The 19329-nt window shown below is 41.3% G+C and overlaps 1 protein-coding gene across 1 annotated transcript in view; it reads left to right on the plus strand.

The window, feature by feature from the left end:
- LOC126475091 (protein lava lamp-like) overlaps positions 1-19329 on the plus strand; it is a 177497-nt gene that overhangs the window by 39444 nt on the left and 118724 nt on the right. Inside the window, exon 4 of the mRNA XM_050102662.1 lies at positions 14646-14844. Coding sequence (XP_049958619.1) covers positions 14646-14844 — 199 coding nt within the window. The remainder of the gene's footprint in view (positions 1-14645; positions 14845-19329) is intronic.

The raw sequence follows: 19329 nt of genomic DNA on the forward strand, positions 1-19329 counted from the left end.
AGAGCAAAATAAATTATGATGGTTGAAGTAGAGAGGATATAAAATGTAGACTGGCAATGGCAAGGAAAGCGTTTCTGAAGAAGAGAAATTTGTTAACACCTAGTATAGATTTAAGTGTCAGGAAGTCGTTTCTGAGAGTATTTGTATGGAGTGTGGCCATGTATGGAAGTGAAACATGGACGATAAATAGTTCAGACAAGAAGAGAATAGAAGCTTTCGAAATGTGGTGCTACAGAAGAATGCTGAAGATTATATGGGGAGATCACATAACTAATGAGAAGGTATTGAATAGAATTGGGGAGGAGTTTGTGGCACAACTTGACAAGAGGAAGGGACTGATTGGTAGGACATGGTCTGAAGCTTCAAGGGATCACCATCTCTGGCTTCCGGCGGCTATCTGATTTGGTGAAGACTGCCAGTCTCGCTAGTGGGATGAAAGCAGAGCTCACCATCTGCAGCATCGTCGACAGGACTGACTGCGGACCTTTGGTACAGAGCCGAGTGGAGGGTCTGAATCAGAGGCTGAGACGGTTCTGCGACCGTGTGGGCTGCAGATTCCTCGACTTGCACCATAAGGTGGTGGGGTTTCGGGTTCCGCTGGGTGGGTCAGGAGTCCACTACACGCAACAAGCGGCTACATGGGTAGCAGGGGTTGTGTGGCGTGGGCTGGGCGGTTTTTTAGGTTAGATGGCCTTGGGCAAGTACAGAAAGGGCAACAGCCTCAACGGGTGCGGGGCAAAGTCAGGACATGCGGGGACCAAGCAGCAATCGGTATTGTAATTGTCAACTGTCGAAGCTGCGTTGGTAAAGTAGCAGAACTTCAAGCGCTGATAGAAAGCACCGAAGCTGAAATCGTTATAGGTACAGAAAGCTGGCTTAAGCCAGAGATAAATTCTGCCGAAATTTTTACTAAGGTACAGACGGTGTTTAGAAAGGATAGATTGCATGCAACCGGTGGTGGAGTGTTCGTCGCTGTTAGTAGTAGTTTAGTAGAAGTGGATAGTTCCTGTGAATTATTATGGGTGGAGGTTACACTCAACAACCGAGCTATGTTAATAATTGGCTCCTTTTACCGACCTCCCGTCTCAGCAGCATTAGTGGCAGAACAACTGAGAGAAAATTTGGAATACATTTCACATAAATTTTCTCAGCATGTTATAGTCTTAGGTGGAGATTTCAATTTACCAGATATAGACTGGGACACTCAGATGTTTAGGACGGGTGGTAGGGACAGAGCATCGAGCGACATTATACTGAGTGCACTATCCGAAAATTACCTCGAGCAATTAAACAGAGAACCGACTCGTGGAGAGAACATCTTGGACCTACTGATAACAAACAGACCCGAACTTTTCGACTCTTTAAGTGCAGAACAGGGAATCAGTGATCATAGAGCCGTTGCAGCATCCCTGAATATGGAAGTTAATAGGAATATAAAAAAAGGGAGGAAGGTTTATCTGTTTAGCAAGAGTAATAGAAGGCAGATTTCAGACTACCTAACAGATCAAAACGAAAATTTCTGTTCCGACACTGACAATGTTGAGTGTTTATGGAAAAAGTTCAAGGCAATCGTAAAATGCGTTTTAGACAGGTACGTGCCGAGTAAAACTGTGAGGGACGGGAAAAACCCACCGTGGTACAACAACAAAGTTAGGAAACTACTGCGAAAGCAAAGAGAGCTTCACTCCAAGTTTAAACGCAGCCAAAACCTCTCAGACAAACAGAAGCTAAACGATGTCAAAGTTAGCGTAAGGAGGGCTATGTGTGAAGCGTTCAGTGAATTCGAAAGTAAAATTCTATGTACCGACTTGACAGAAAATCCTAGGAAGTTCTGGTCTTACGTTAAATCAGTAAGTGGCTCGAAACAGCATATCGAGACACTCCAGGATGATGATGGCATTGAAACAGAGGATGACATGCGTAAAGCTGAAATACTAAACACCTTTTTCCAAAGCTGTTTCACAGAGGAAGACCGCACTGCAGTTCCTTCTCTAAATCCTCGCACAAACGAAAAAATGGCTGACATCGAAATAAGTGTCCAAGGAATAGAAAAGCAACTGGAATCACTCAATAGAGGAAAGTCCACTGGACCTGACGGGATACCAATTCGATTCTACACAGAGTACGCGAAAGAACTTGCCCCCCTTCTAACAGCCGTGTACTGCAAGTCTCTAGAGGAACGGAGGGTTCCAAATGATTGGAAAAGAGCACAGGTAGTCCCAGTCTTCAAGAAGGGTCGTTGAGGAGTTGCGCAAAACTATAGACCTATATCTCTGACGTCGATCTGTTGTAGAATTTTAGAACATGTTTTTTGCTCAAGTATCATGTCGTTTCTGGAAACCCAGAATCTACTATGTAGGAATAAACATGGATTCCGGAAACAGTGATCGTGTGAGACCCAACTCGCTTTATTTGTTCAAGAGACCCAGAAAATATTAGATACAGGCTCCCAGGTAGATGCTATTTTTCTTGACTTCCGGAAGGCGTTCGATACAGTTCCGCACTGTCGCCTGATAAACAAAGTAAGAGCCTACGGAATATCAGACCAGCTGTGTGGCTGGATTGAAGAGTTTTTAGCAAACAGAACACAGCATGTTGTTATCAATGGAGAGACGTCTACAGACGTTAAAGTAACCTCTGGCGTGCCACAGGGGAGTGTTATGGGACCATTGCTTTTCACAATATATATAAATGACCTAGTAGATAGTGTCAGAAGTTCCATGCGGCTTTTTGCGGATAATGCTGTAGTATACAGAGAAGTTGCAGCATTAGAAAATTGTAGCGAAATGCAGGAAGATCTGCAGCGGATAGGCACTTGGTGCAGGGAGTGGCAACTGTCCCTTAACATAGACAAATGTAATGTATTGCGAATACATAGAAAGAAGGATCCTTTATTGTATGATTATATGATAGCGGAACAAACACTGGTAGCAGTTACTTCTGTAAAATATCTGGGAGTATGCGTGCGGAACGATTTGAAGTGGAATGATCATATAAAATTAATTGTTGGTAAGGCGGGTACCAGGTTGAGGTTCATTGAGAGAGTGCTTAGAAAATGTAGGAGGTAGCTTACAAAACACTCGTTCGACCTATACTTGAGTATTGCTCATCAGTGTGGGATCCGTACCAGATCGGTTTGACGGAGGAGATAGAGAAGATCCAAAGAAGAGCGGCGCGTTTCGTCACAGGGTTATTTGGTAACCGTGATAGCGTTACGGAGATGTTTAATAAACTCAAGTGGCAGACTCTGCAAGAGAGGCGCTCTGCATCGCGGTGTAGATTGCTCGCCAGGTTTCGAGAGGGTGCGTTTCTGGATGAGGTATCGAATATATTGCTTCCCCCTACTTATACCTCCCGAGGAGATCACGAATGTAAAATTAGAGAGATTAGAGCGCGCACGGAGGCTTTCAGACAGTCGTTATTCCCGCGAACCATACGCGACTGGAACAGGAAAGGGAGGTAATGACAGTGGCACGTAAAGTGCCCTCCGCCACACACCGTTGGGTGGCTTGCGGAGTATAAATGTAGATGTAGTATTGGAGGGCAGCGTGGAGGATAAAAATCATAGAGGGAGACCAAGAGATGAATACCCTAGGCATATTCAGAAGGAAGTAGGCTGCAGTACGTACTGGGAGATGAAGCAGCTTGGACAGATTAGAGTAGCATGAAGAGCTGCATCAAACCAGTCTCAGGACTGAAGACCACAACAACAACACATTTGAAGAACATCTAAGCCACATACGTGATGATCATGTTGAAGTGTGTTCAGACTGCAGTTCTTGACCAGAATCCAAAAAGTGCCTCATTGTCACATAAGAAACAAAAATCTTGTGTTGGCTAGTTAATGCTGATGGTGTCTGTCCTGTTCCAGAGAAAATAAGAGTATTCCCATATTTTCCATTGGTGATTCATAAAGGAATTATGTACCAAGGCACATTCCCTGCAAGAACTACTGCAGCGAGCTGCCAAATTTTCCTGGAATAAGGTTTAAGAAATGTGAATCCTTATCCTTAAGGGTGTGTTATCATCTTCTCTTGTCCTAGCATTGTATGACAAGAATGCTGAGACCAAACTTACCACTGACACGCGTGGTTTTGGGATAGGGGTAGTCCTAGTACATATTCAGGGATGTGCCGAAAAGGTAATAGCTTATGTTTCCGGATTACTCTACAAGTCTGAGATGAACTACTCTACCACTAAGAAAGAGCCCCTTGCAGTTGTTTTGACCATCAATATATTCTGAACATATTTATTTGGCTGGCCATTCACCATTGTAACAGAACTCCATTTTCTATGTAGGCTGTCTACCCTGCAGGATGTGTTGGATCAATTAGTGAGATGGCACTAAGGCTTCAGGAAGAAAATGTGTACCCTGCAGGATGTGTTGGATCAATTAGTGAGATGGCACTAAGGCTTCAGGAATAAAATGTGATAGTGGTATACAAAAGTGGACACAAACATAACGATGTCAACTGTCTTTCAAGTAATTCTTTGGCAGAACACAGCAGCATGAATGAAATCTGAGTCATCACCACATTAAATGATACTCTTGCTAAACAGGGGGGTGATATGGCACTGCTGAAAATCATAGAAGCCTTGTAGAGGAGGAGGAACCAGCTAAAGGAGAATTGCAATTAATAAACAGAGCATTGTACAAGAATAACTTTTGATCCAATTAAGTAGAAATGGTTGCTTGTCATCACTATTATTTGTTACTGTGAATTTATCATTTCTGGATGGTTCTTGAAATATCTTATGTTTGTATATTCTGGAAAATTTGATGTTTGCATAAATAACAGCATTCTGGAATATTTGGTGTTTGTATAAATAGTTGCACTCTCCACTCAGGAGTTCAGCTGTGTGCTGATTGAATGGTAATGCCAGTCATAATATTCTGTATACTAATAACAAAACTATAGAACCATCATGTCTGTCTGTTTGGACATGCTAATCACTAAAATTATTTGGCAAATTTTTGTGGGGTTTTTCTCATGTAGCTGGAGCGTAGCTTGGGGCAATGTATAGGCTTTATTTCATCAAAATTGGATCATGGAAAACAGATATCCCTACATATTATAAAATTTTTTGCAAGCACGTGTGTATGTTCCACATCTTTCAAAACCACTTGACTGATTTCAACGAAACTTGGTACGTGTATCACTTCTTGTCCGGAAAGAACTGATGTGGTGTTAAGAACCACCTTGTATCAAAGGGGTGGTGGTGAAAAAGAAGTATAGTACATGACGTATGAATAGCCAGACTTAATTCGTCCAGTATTTGACAAAGAGAGCACTTAGTGACTCGCAATGAACTTTACACATAATTTTAAACCTTTAAAAAACTTTTTCTCACTGATAACTCCTACAGATGATGAAAGGAAAACAGATTAGCGCTTATTACATTTTCACTTTTCATGCAGTGAAACACATTTTGCAGATAGTATTCACATATACCACTGAATGTAGTAGCAAAATTATATCATTGTATGATACATAGTTTAGGAAATGTGATGTCATAACCACTGAGATACATTAAAAACTGCTGCATCGAGTGTGACATTTAAATTTATTACTTCTTTGCTACTAATTCCTTTTGCAACACCTTGCCAACAGCAGCCACATATGCTGCTGAATGTACCTACAGAATTATATCATTGTATGATACATAGTGAAGGAGATATAACTTCATAAACATTGAGCTGAGTGAAAATGAAACTGCAAGGTGAAATTCATTAGAGATGCAGGTGAAATATGTGTAGAAATATGCTAAATACATGTGTCGTGTATATGTGGGCAAGGCCATCTTACTACTTTGAAAGAAATACTGTGGGGGTAAAAGTCAGCAACCTCTTATTGGGGGGTGGGGGGGGGGGGGGGGCAGTGATATTGTGGACAGAGAACGGGGAGGAGGAGATGGACAGAGAGAGGGCAAGGTAGAAGTGTACAGAGAAAGGGTGGAGGAGGAGATGGAGGGGGAGGAGGAGGAGGATGAGGTGGACAGAGAAAGGATAGAGAGGGAGATAGACAGGGAAAGGGGTGAAGGAGATGGACAGGGAAAGGAGATGTACAGCGCACACACACACACACACACACACACACACACACACACACACACACACACACACACAGAGAGAGAGAGAGAGAGAGAGAGAGAGAGAGAGAGAGAGAGAGAGAGAGGGGGGGGGGGGCAGGAGGAGATGGACAGAGAGAGAGGCAGAGGAGGTAGACAGAGGGATGGGGAAGGAGGAGAAGGATTAATAGAATTGAAATAAATACAGGGTTATTACAAATGATTGAAGCGATTTCACAGCTCTACAATAACTTTATTATTTGAGATATTTTCACAATGCTTTGCACACACATACAAAAACTCAAAAAGTTTTTTTAGGCATTCACAAATGTTCGATATGTGCCCCTTTAGTGATTCGACAGACATCAAGCCGATAATCAAGTTCCTCCCACACTCGGCGCAGCATGTCCCCATCAATGAGTTCGAAAGCATCGTTGATGCGAGCTCGCAGTTGTGGCACGTTTCTTGGTAGAGGAGGTTTAAACACTGAATCTTTCACATAACCCCACAGAAAGAAATCGCATGGACTTAAGTCGGGAGAGCGTGGAGGCCATGACATGAATTGCTGATCATGATCTCCACCATGACCGATCCATCGGTTTTCCAATCTCCTGTTTAAGAAATGCCGAACATATTGATGGAAGTGCGGTGGAGCACTATCCAGTTGAAACATGAAGTCGGCGCTGTCGGTCTCCAGTTGTGGCATGAGCCAATTTTCCAGCATGTCCAGATACACGTGTCCTGCACGCATCTCGTGGTCGTGCGGTAGCGTTCTCGCTTCCCACGCCTGGGTTCCCGGGTTCGATTCCCGGCGGGGTCAGGGATTTTCTCTGCTTCGTGATGGCTGGGTGTTGTGTGCTGTCCTTAGGTTAGTTCGGTTTAAGTAGTTCTAAGTTCTAGGGGACTGATGACCGTAGATGTTAAGTCCCATAGTGCTCAAAGCCAACACGTGTCCTGTAACGTTTTTTTCGCAGAAGAAAAAGGGACGGTAAACTTTAAACCGTGAGATTGCACAAAACACGTTAACTTTTGGTGAACTGCGAATTTGCTGCATGAATGCTTGAGGATTCTGTACCGCCAAGATTCGCACATTGTGTCTGTTCACTTCACCATTAAGAAAAAATGTTGCTTCATCACTGAAAACAAGTTTCGCACTGAATGCATCCTCTTCCATGAGCTGTTGCAACAGCGCCGAAAATTCAAAGCATTTGACTTTGTCATCGGGTGTCAGGGCTTGTAGCAATCGTAAATGGTAAGGCTTCTGCTTTAGCCTTTTCCGTAAGATTTTCCAAACCGTCGGCTGCTTGCTTTATTTGTCGACTTCCGCGGGCTACGCGTGAAACTTGCCCGCACGCGTTCAACCGTTTCTTCGCTCACTGCAGGCCGACCCGTTGATTTCCCCTTACAGAGGCATCCAGAAGCTTTAAACTGCGCATACCATCGCCGAATGGAGTTAGCAATGGGTGGATCTTTGTTGAACTTCGTCCTGAAGTGTCGTTGCACTGTTATGACTGACTGATGTGAGTGCATTTCAAGCACTACATATGCTTTCTCGGCTCCTGTCGCCATTTTGTCTCGCTGCGCTCTCGAGCACTCTGGCGGCAGAAACCTGAAGTGCGGCTTCAGCCGAACAAAACTTTATGAGTTTTTCTACGTATCTGTAGTGTGTCGTGACCATATGTCAATGAATGGAGCTACAGTGAATTTATGAAATCGCTTCAATCATTTGTAATAGCCCTGTATATACCTGGGCAGCACTGGGTACTAGCTAGTGTCAGTCATAAACATAGTTTTTTTAATACTGAGTGTTGGATTTCATTGACCACCATGTTTTTGGATTTGGACTTGATTATGGGTTAATCTGTACTCTGTGGATAGAAGTGCATTTGTTTGCATGTCAATACAGAGTAATAAATTTCTTAATCTTTCCTGTGTTTCTACAGTGTTCATTTAGTAAATATGACACAATCATCAATAATCATTAACTAAAGTTTTTAAATTGTATATTTATACATAACAACAAGAATTTACAAGAGTTTGATCATATATCAAGTGTCTGTGCTCGCTGAATATGGAAATTCTAATGAGACAAGCAACTATACCAGAAGGAAGATTATGTTCTTAACATACTATTGACACTAGGTCCAGAACTTTTTTATTGTCTCTCAGAGTGGCTTTCAGAAAGGATTCACTAATTTTCCCCAGATAGAGCCACACAAGATTTTATAAATTCTTGAGTTACTAAACAAAAAAATTCTCTGGTTGGTGTATTCTGAGACCTTACTAAAACTTTTGATTGTGTTGACAACAAAATTCCACTAGGCAAACTAAAGTGTTACCATTTGCAAGGGTAGTGTCTCACTTCTATAAGAGAAAGCAGAGGTTCACTTTGTCAGACTGAGCTTCAGGAGCGAAACTAACTCTTGAGCCTTTTCTACCTCCACACCTTTGTCATATGGAGATTTGGTAAGGAATGTCTAAGTGACTTGTTAAGTCATTTGGAGAGTCTCCATGCCATAGTTGAATTTACTATGGAGGTAGAGAAGGATTAATGGCTCTCCTTTCTGGATGTGCTGGTTATGAGGAAAGGTAAGAACCTGTGCCCCAGCATGTGTCAGAAACCAAAATATGTGGATCAATACCTGCATAAACTTTCAAATCATCACACAAGCTAGAAAAGAGGTATGGTTAGCATGCTTGTAATGTACATGAGATGAATATGTGAGCCATAGTCCTGCAGGGTTGACATTCAACACTTGGTATGCATTCCGAGGAAGAATTGTTATTCCACCAGGGATATGAGAAATATTAAACTACCAAACACTTGCCAGTGTGACACATCTAGAAACAAAATGTAGTCCAGCACATTTCTACCATACATCTGCAGAGTGGTGGACAGAATAAACACTGTATAAAAGTGTACACAAACCAAGGTAGAAGTGTCTTAGCTTGGCAGAGAACAAATAGGACACAATTGCAGTGTCAAAAGTGTAATGCGTACCATGTACATGCGGAAAAGCCTATGTTGGAATGACTGAGTCATCCATCAGTGTCTGGGTCATTTAATATAAACAGCATTGCAGGTTTTGACAGAGAGAGAAATCATCCATGGTATATCATGCGCTGTCTGGACCAAACGTGCAATAAAACTCACTTAAATGCAGATTCTCACAGTGGAGAACAGCCATGCACGTTTGTACAAGAAAGCCATCAAAATTCACAGGCACAACATAGCTTCAACTATAAGGAGAAAAATCTCCAGATAAATAGGGCTAGCATTCCCACCCTCCAGCAAATGATCATTGCAGGTAATAAGGGGAAAACTGCTGTGGTAATGACCAGGGAAAGGCCTTCGGACATTGGTGCAGCAAGTACATCTATAACCACAGACTGCAGCCTTGACTCTAATCTGCCACCACCAGTGAAGTAGGAAGAATTTTTGACAGCACTAGCCACTTATTTTGCTGAAATGTCTGGCAAATTGTAACGTTTGTTGATTACACAAATGTTCTAACCAAATCTCCAAATTCAACCTTACACTGCTAGACGGTAGATGAGCAGTACTGTAACGGGTTCACAGCTAACAGTTTAGGTCTTCCTCATACAAAAATTCATATTATGCAGTTTCAAATGAGACATTTCAGTGTCACAGCCTGACATTAATGTGTATACATATACTAAATTAAATATTATGTGCGAAATTCCTCCAGTCCAGCGAGATAACAAGCTGTAATGAACTCAATCTACAGATACACTAATCGAGCTCAGATCAACATGTTTGTTCTCAGGCTTATCTCTCTTACTGTGAGGACCTAAAGACAAAGGTGTTACGTTATTTTGTATATTCTCATTCCTTGTTATTGTGTCAATGCATCTGCAATAAATAAAGTATTTCTTCGGCAGAAGCAAGCAGTAAGAACATTGTGTACGGTAGGTTGTTCATATTGCAGAGGTTCCAGAATTTCTATCTTGTTCTAGGGCTCAGAGTGGAAATATGTAATGTGGTGCGAAGATGTTAAGTAAGCTTCCGTCTAAAGTAGAACGAGAAGTTGATAATTCCAACAAATTCAAAAGAAAATTAAAAACATACCTTATTACTCACTCTGTCTACTGGTTTAAGCACAAATAGCAGAGTGATAGTTTGTCATTGATTTGGTGTACCGATGATGTCTATAGAAGTTGCTTGTTAATATGCACTGTTACTCATTCCAGATCCCCTACATTTTCTTTAATCAGTTGAGGGAAATCATGGAAAACATAAATCTGAATGACTAAATGGTAATTTGAACCGAAAAGCCAATTCAGTGCCTTAATTATTGCAGCACCTCACTGGGTATAATTTTAGAACAGTCATACTTCCTGATCCAGAAAACTTCTCAGACTGGGAAGAGAATGGTGTGATAAATAGGTGATCATCACTCATAACATCATTTCAAGATATGACTTGTTTAAAAACATGAAAGAAAAAAAAAACCACATTTGCTGCTTTTTCCCAAAAATTTTAAGTGACTTTTATTGTAGATTGGGGTGGCAACCATTCTTTGAAGTCTCCCATTCATTCTGTACCTTCAGAATCAAATACATGTATTCTGAGGTAACAGTGTATTAAATTACAAGGAGACAGTACTTTACCCACCAGAGCCGTAATTCCAAGAATGCCGACAGACACATAATAAGTGGGGAAAAAAATTATTCCTAGCTTTCAAAACAGTTAGTTAGGAAAGAAAGATAATTTGGAAAAGTTGGGGGGGGGGGGGGGGGGGAGCCATTCACTCAGACCCACCTGTTGTGGCAATGAGGGAAGACAAAGATGAAGGGGGGAAGGCAGGGAAGCTTCAGTGTAAGAGTCCATGCTCATAAATTAAGGATAATACTGATACATGGTGAAACAATGCTCTGGTGGGTGGTTTGCAGGTTTAAATCACCTCGGAGTATGACCATGCGGTGAATTTGACCTACGGTTGTTGCACGGTGGCACTGGCAGCAGTCTACATATGCAGAGCTGTGTTGGTGTATGCCAGAGTACGGTGCAGCGAGTAAGTGTGCAGATGTTTTCAGACGTGCTAATGGTAACTGTGTGTTGAAAATGGCTCAAAGAACATACATTCATGACGTTATGAGGGGCAGAACACTAGGGTGACTGGAGGCTGGTCAAATGCAACAGGTCGTAGCACGGGCCCTCCATGTGCCACAAAGTGTGATCTCAAGATTATTGCAATGATTCCAGCAGACAGGAAACGTGTCCAGGCGCTACAGTACGGGACGTCCACAGTGTACAACACCACAAGAAGACCGATATCTCACCGTCAGTGCCCACAGACGGCCATGGAGTACTGCAGGTAGCCTTGCTCAGGACCTTACTGCAGCCACTGGAACAGTTGTCTCCAGACACACAGTCTACAGATGACTGAACAGACATGGTTTATTCACCCAGAGACGTGCAAGGTGAATTCCACTGACCCCTGGTCACAGGAGAGCCCATAAAGGCTGGTGTCAAGGACACAGTCCATGGTCATTGGAACAGTGGTCCCAGGTTATGTTCACAGACGAATCCAGGTATAGTCCGAACAATGATTCTCACCGGGTTTTCATCTGGTGTGAACCAGGAACCAGATACCAACCCCTTAATGTCCTTGAAAGGGACCTGTATGGAGGTCGTGGTTTGGTGGTGTGGGGTGGGATTATGATTGGTGCACGTACACCCCTGCATGTCTTTGACAGAGTAACTGTAGCAGATCAGGTGTATCGGGATGGATGATAGCGCACGGCCCCACCGAGCTGCTATCGTGGAGGAGTACCTTGAAACAGAAGATATCAGGCGAATTGAGTGGCCTGCCTATTCTCCAGACCTAAACCCCATCGAGCACGTCTGGGATGTTCTCGGTTGATGTATCGCTGTACGTCTTCAAACCCCTACGACACTTCAGGAGCTCCGACAGGCACTGGTGCAAGAATGGGAGGCGATATCCCAGCTGCTGCTCAACCACTTGATCCAGTGCCTATGCTATCAGTGCCAGTTTTGTGTAGTCTCACCACATTCTGCAATTATCCTTAATTTATGAGCATGAGTGTAGTACATAATAGCCAATATATTGGCTTCTGTCCAGAGTTGATACAAGAATAGTGTGAGAAGTATATATGGATTGAGGGGAAGAGGAATGATAACTGGAATAGAGCAATCAAGAATTAAGATTAAAGCTGTAAAAAGGGGGAGGGGAGGTGAGAGAGAGAGAGAGAGAGAGAGAGAGAGAGAGAGAGAGAGAGAGAGAGAGAGAGAGAGAAGGACTGCCTGACCAAAAAGAGGGGGAGCAGAAAGGGAGGAGGAAAGAGATGAAACGTCACAGTTTGATTGTGTATGTGATGTTATTTCAGTGATTAACATTATTGAGACTCATTTACAAAGAACTTGGCACTTTGGCCCACTTATCAGTATGACGTTGCACCCCATCTGGCCTGGATGAAATCACTGTTTCAGATGGGAATGGTTTCCTGAAGCCATTTTATCTTATCCTGAGTACTGGTAATGGGATGGAATTGACATCTGAGCTGGTCCTCCCACACATGTTCTATTGGAAACAAATCTTGGAATCTTGCAGTCCACAGGAATATCTCAACATCATGCAGACAGTTCATAGAGACACATGCCATGTGTGAAATAGCATTGTCCTTTTGAAAAATGACCCCTTAACACTATTCCGTGAGAGGTAACACATGCAGACGCATGATGTCTGTTGCACACCATTGTGCTGTCAGAGTTCCCTAAATCGCTACCAGCCATGACTGGAAGTAATACCAGTTGGCTCTACATACCTTGATGCCAGGGATAACATCACTGTGCCTCTCATTGGAAGAATGGGACCCCTCACCAGGTCACCGTCATGCTTGTCCTTGGTAGTCATCTGGGGTAGTGCAGAACTGCAATCATCACTCATCCAACTGCAACACCATTCATCAGCAGTTGATGCTTCCCAGTCATGGCACCACTCCAAAAACAACCATTTGTGTTGTAATAGCAGGGTATGCAAGGGATGGTAATTCCATAGCCCGGCTTCTTGTAGTCTCAGACCAGTGGTTTAGGATGCCACAGAATGTTACAGGTAGTCCAGTACTTGTTATCAGATGGCTGGCACAGATGTGAAGGGGCTATGATGTCTTGGTGCATAATAACATGATCCTTCCTTGTGAGGTCAGATGTAGTCAACTAGAACCTTAATGACGAGTACACCTGCCCTCAGCTTCTCATGGAGTTCAAGACTGGGACAGGGTCACATCTTAATGCCCCACAAATCTGTGCATTGCATGATTCAACCAGCTGGCCAAATGGGACCAAAAGTGATGCCTCTTTCAAAAGCTGTTAAGTGCTGATAACATTGTTTCACATGAGTATGCAACACCTCAATGTCCTTCACAATGATCACTCAATGCCGGATACTGTTTATGCTCCTTATATACGCCATCAGGCCTGGTAGCAACACTAATCCACTCTGGTGGCTGTTCTGCCTGTCACAAAGGATTGCAGATCTAATCATACATACCTGCCAATGATGTGAATGTGTATGAAGTCACATTGAAATCCAACCACGTCTCCTGGTTGCTTCACTCTTTTCGTCAGGCAATGTAAACAAATAAAATGACAAAAACAGTCAATTATTGATAAAATTATTTAATTGGGAAAAATATATCTAAAAACACAGATGATGTGACTTACCGAACGAAAGTGCTGGCAGGTCGATAGACACACAAACAAACACAAACATACACACAAAAGTTGAAGATGTATACACACAAAATTCAAGCTTTCGCAACAAACTGTTGCCTCATCAGGAAAGAGGGAAGGAGAGGGAAAGACGAAAGGATGTGGGTTTTAAGGGAGAGTGTAAGGAGTCATTCCAATCCCGGGAGTGGAAAGACTTACCTTTGGGGGAAAAAAAGGACAGGTATACACTCACACACACACACACACACACACACACACACATATCCATCCGCACATACACAGACACAAAGATGGAATATTAAATATATACAAACCAACTGATAATAAAGTATAAAAAATGGTTTGTCAGACCTGTAGCTGTTTTCTTCAACCATCAACATCTCACGGGTATACTCGTTGCACTAGATTAACTGTTTCAATGATGAATCCATCAATACTGCGTTTGTTGCTTTGAATTAGTCACCAGCCTGACGCTTGTATGAGCAATTGACCTTTCCTTGTTTTCCACACTTGTATTGCTTTTTGATTGTCTTTCTGTATAGACAGCAGTTTTAAAACACTTGACCAACAGCAGTTCACTAACACTCTAAAAATGGCATTGTTTGCGAGATATTGACATCAACTCTTCATACCCACATGATACATTTTTATTAAATTCCAAAAAATCATTTCATTTCTCTGTCTCACTCAGATGCTCATGCTGTTGTTTTACACTATTGTGAGTTGCAGTAGTAAGTCATCTTTCCACTCTGCTATATTTACTGATTGGTATCTTATAATAATTCAGTGGCTACTCGTTATATTTGTGATCTCATGTGAACTTTATGAACTGTAGTCTTTATCCAACTACTTGTTGCAGAATAAAATGTGAGCAGCGGAACAAGGAAGTTACAAAAAATAAGCGTGGTATTGAGGAGATGGTTGAACACTTACGATCACAGTTGGAAGAGAGAGAACAGACTATTCAAGAACTGAAAGGAGAATTTAACACTAGGTTATTAGCAGCTGCTTCCTTAACACACACAGTTCCTACTGCAGAGGTCACTCAATCATTTGAAGTAAGTTTAATTTCAGTGTTTTTTTATGTGATAATTTTCTGAATTCATAGTGACATATTGGGTTGACATTAATCTAGATGTTGAGTTTATTCTTTGTGAGAAAAAATTTATATCACATCCAGTAAAAAGTGGAAAGAATAGTTTGTGTAGTTTTCATAAGGTAATTTTTTTTCACCTTTAGTCCAGTTCTCATTTTCAGCTTTTTTCTCTTGTTTTATTTGAATGAAAGTCATATATACACTGAACAAAGTAACAACAGCTATAATTTGAATAAAATATCCTTCTGATTGATGGGTGAGCAGGTCAAATCACAGGGGCCAGTCACCAGCAAATTGCATTTTTTTCTCAAATGCCATGTGTTTCCCGCATTGCCTGCTTTATCTATGTTCAGAGTCTTGTCAAGTGTGGCTGGCTGTATACCAGCACCACTGCCCATCTCTGCTGTACTGCAATTGTGTCAATAATGAAATTATTTTATTAGAGCTGTGCCATATATACTCAGTTCAGACTAAAAGACCGAGACTACAGTAATTAAAGATAAGGGTTAAAAGTAAGAGCAGTCTTAATTTTTACTTCATGCACCCATCTGTGAATGTCCCCAGTTAATAGAAGAAAGTGTTACCTTCATAAAGTGTAATCTTATCCTGCACTGCCACACAGACAGCGTGTGTCAGTTCAGTATCACTTCGTAGAAAGTAGAACATGGAATGGACACTGGTTACTAGCAAGTGCACCTAGAACCGTTTGTTGTGAAAACTCAAATCTATTTTGCCATTCTCTTCAAAACTAATATTATAGATGCCCCACCACCTCTTCCTCACTACCTCAAATCCTGGGTACACCCTTGCTGATTTTGAACACAAAATACTTTGCTAGGAACGGTCCTGTTGGAGGGTGGTGCTGTTGCCTTCCTCTGATCTTTGAACTGACTTACCCAGCCAGTTATAGAAGGACCTACAGTTTAATGTGGATTCCAAACCACAGTACAACTCGGCACTGTTAACATCAACAAACATTGCCAGTGGTGAAATTAGTGATTAGTGACAGATAAAAATCCTAGGTCTGAACTGGATCAGACTGAGAACTTTGGACTTTAATAAGTCTGGCACGTTACCATTAAGTCACCGGGCACCCAACCTCTCTCTCTCTCTCTCTCTCTCTCTCTCTCTCTATCTCTCTCTCTATCTCCCTCCCTCCCTCCCTCCCTCCCTCCCTCTCTCCCTCCCCTCCTCCCTCTCCCACACACAGACAGTGTGCATCGTAATTAATGACCTAAAGGTGTACCGTTGAAAATACATGATACTGCAAGCAAAAAAAAGTCTTATAAACATGTGCTCCTAAATGGAAATGCATACCTAAAGAGCTATGAATACTTGTTTATCTTTGATCCCATGCCACACATCTCTTCTACTGAACAAGTGCACATAGCTTGTAAGATATGCAATCTAGAGCCCATGATTATTAGATAATTTTTCTTGTTTTGGTCCATACTAGCTCCTCCCAAAATGTGGGAAACAAAGAGGGTGCAACAAAAGAGATTTGTTTTACAGTATCAAAGATGAAGTACTGCTCGTAGCTCGTAAGGTATGCATTTTAGAGCCCATGTTCACTGGACATGTTTGCTTCTAGTATTGTGTACTTTCAACTGTATGCATTTGTGCCATTAATTATGATACATTCTGCACATAAAAAAACGCTGAATCGATTTTAACTAAATTTGATACTTGGTACACATGCCACATATTATCTGGAAAGGAGTAATGTGGAGGTGAGAACCAACTAGCTCTCGTTGGGGTAGGAATGATGTAGGGGGTGGGGAGGGGGAGTAGGGGATGATTGATAGAGGCGGAAGAAGAGATGGATAGAGAAAGTGGAGGAGGAGGTGGACAGAGAGAGGGGGATGAGGATGTAGGTTTAGGGAGGAGATGGAAAGAGGGAGGGATGAGGAGAACTGGATATAGAGAGAAGGGAGGTGTAGTCCGACAAAGGGATTTTTGGGGGGGGGGAGAAGAGGAGATGTGCTCAATATATGTGACATACACTTTGCAAGTGGAGCACTGGGTAAAAACCTAGTTGTTTAATAATAGTACATAATTTCATAAATCAAGTAAAAATTTGTTAATTAATAATTATCTGAACATAACAAGTGGATTCAGGAGTACTGTATATGTCAATAACAAAATGTCATTGTAAAGACATCACAGAAGGTGATGAAATGGCTGCCAACATATTTTAAGAAATATTTGTTTCCCATCATACCGTTGTCACCTGATTAAAAGCGTATCATTGGTTACACCCAAACCATCCTATTTTGGCAGTCTCCAACTTGATTTTATGATACATGTCTATATCTGCTTTATACTACACACAAGCATGTGGATGGCACGTAGTAAACTTCTGCCCTATTGTTCACCACATGCTCTCCTAGTTTACAAAGTATTGTTGGGAGGCTACTGCTTTTGGATGTAGATGACTGTTAAGTACAACTATTTCTTGCACTATGCAACAACATTTTTAGAAATGTGAGTTTTAGCTACCTGCAAATTTTGTTTTGATTCCCATATGTGTCTACTTAAAGCTTAATGGCCTCTGGCTAACATATTTGAGTTCTCTCAGTTGCTCAGCATCTTTTGTTTTGCAGAAAAGTATTGTATAAATAATAGATATTATTAAAAACAGTGACACAGTACAATGTGAGTTCTTTTTATTTAAAAAAACTTAGTGACAAAGAAGAATGAACAGTTTATAACGTAACACAGATTGCAGTAATGTTGTTATTATCATTATTATTAGTATTGCCTATCCCTCAAAATACGTTACCTGACTGTGGTGCACTTGAATGGACAGCTAATTACTTCCACAAGTACTGTACAAGCAATTGTGGTGAGTTAGTAGACAATAGAAACTCACTTAGCTAACACAGGATGATATAATATGTGGTACGGTTATACTCCTACTGCCAACAGAGGTTTGTTGACTAGACTCTAGACTTCACATAGGCAGTCTCCTGTAGCTGAGTGTAGCTCACATAATCCTCAATAGCTGTTTTCATTGTTACATAGTAGAGTTCAGTGACCAGCAACCCACAGCTCATGGGCCCCATACAGCCCATGAAACCATTCAGTGTCACATAAAGCATTCATTGTTTTGGTTATGGTATTCAGAACAAAACTAGCAGAGATTTTGTGTGTTTCTTGTACAATAAAATATAGTTCAAAGACAACTCCATCACACAGTGGAGCAGCAGTGTTCTTTCGCCAATTCTTCGCCTAACTTTAATGAACATCTTTGTCATGCATGATCTAATTTTGTCATCCATAACTAACTGTTTCAAAAACTGTGAAAATTATTCTGCTGTAGCTTTTTTTTCACAGATGGAGTTTTGATTCACTATCAGATTATATGAAATTCAGCTGTTACTATACCATCATATCTGAATGGTCTAAGACTGTTTCATAATCAATGCGTAGTTCCTCAGAAATATGATAGTAGGTAGTGTGCTGATAATGCTCAGGTTTTGTCATTTTTTATTTCCTTCTTAAGTGCATTGTTGAGAAGATATTTGAAATCAAAGTTTCTAAACAAAGCAGCCTCAATCTTTTAATCAGAAATGCATCAAATTCAAAAACATCACTAATAATTTGTGGCAGGTTGAACCACATTCATCGCCTTTTGTAAATACATTTCAGAATTTGTCAGTATTCTTCTAAATTTTTACTCGAATCCAAAATACATGCCCTTTTCTTGACTGCCTTGGTAACACTAGCTTGAAGTATTTCCAGAATTATGCAATCGTGAAGCCAACTACTGCAGATTACGAACAAACCTTCTCTCCAACCCATTATGTTGTGTTAGATTTTTTTCTTAAATTGCAGTAATACTGACTTGTGCTCATAAATTTCACTAGCATATAGCTATAAAAGACTGTGTATGTTGTTCTTAGCTTTTTCTTTTTAAATAAAATTGTCCTTTAAAAATATTTGTATGTTTCTTCCCTTAAACATGTTTCAGTTTAGGGTATTTTCTGACAGTGTTTATATCAAAACCACTTTTTGTATTTAAAAATACTGTTTATTGAACACCTTTAAAATGTGAAGTTGGAAGCATGCAGCCCACAAGATATTCAGATTTTGATAGTGCAATCTGTGGGTATTAAAAGATTAGTGATCCCTGTTGTAGTTTCACTCATCATTCGTGAAAAATTTATTGAGTATATTTCTGTAACAACAATGTAACCAACTTGTCTACTTGTGGATAGTAGCTTGACCTAAAATCAAGTGAAAAAGCACAAAATGTTCCCCCCCCCCCCCCCCCCCCCCCCCCCCCCCCCCCCCCCCCTCTCCCAGCACCAAGAACCACAGCTTGGTACTCTTTTTGCTAACTTCTTTAATTAATTACCCACCATCCTTGTGAATACAATAATTAAGCTGTATCACAGTCTGATAAACATGGGTTTCAACCTCATCACTTCACGCTACTCTGCAA

The sequence above is a fragment of the Schistocerca serialis genome, chromosome 4 (assembly GCF_023864345.2).
Source record: "Schistocerca serialis cubense isolate TAMUIC-IGC-003099 chromosome 4, iqSchSeri2.2, whole genome shotgun sequence".
NCBI lineage: Eukaryota > Metazoa > Arthropoda > Insecta > Orthoptera > Acrididae > Schistocerca > Schistocerca serialis.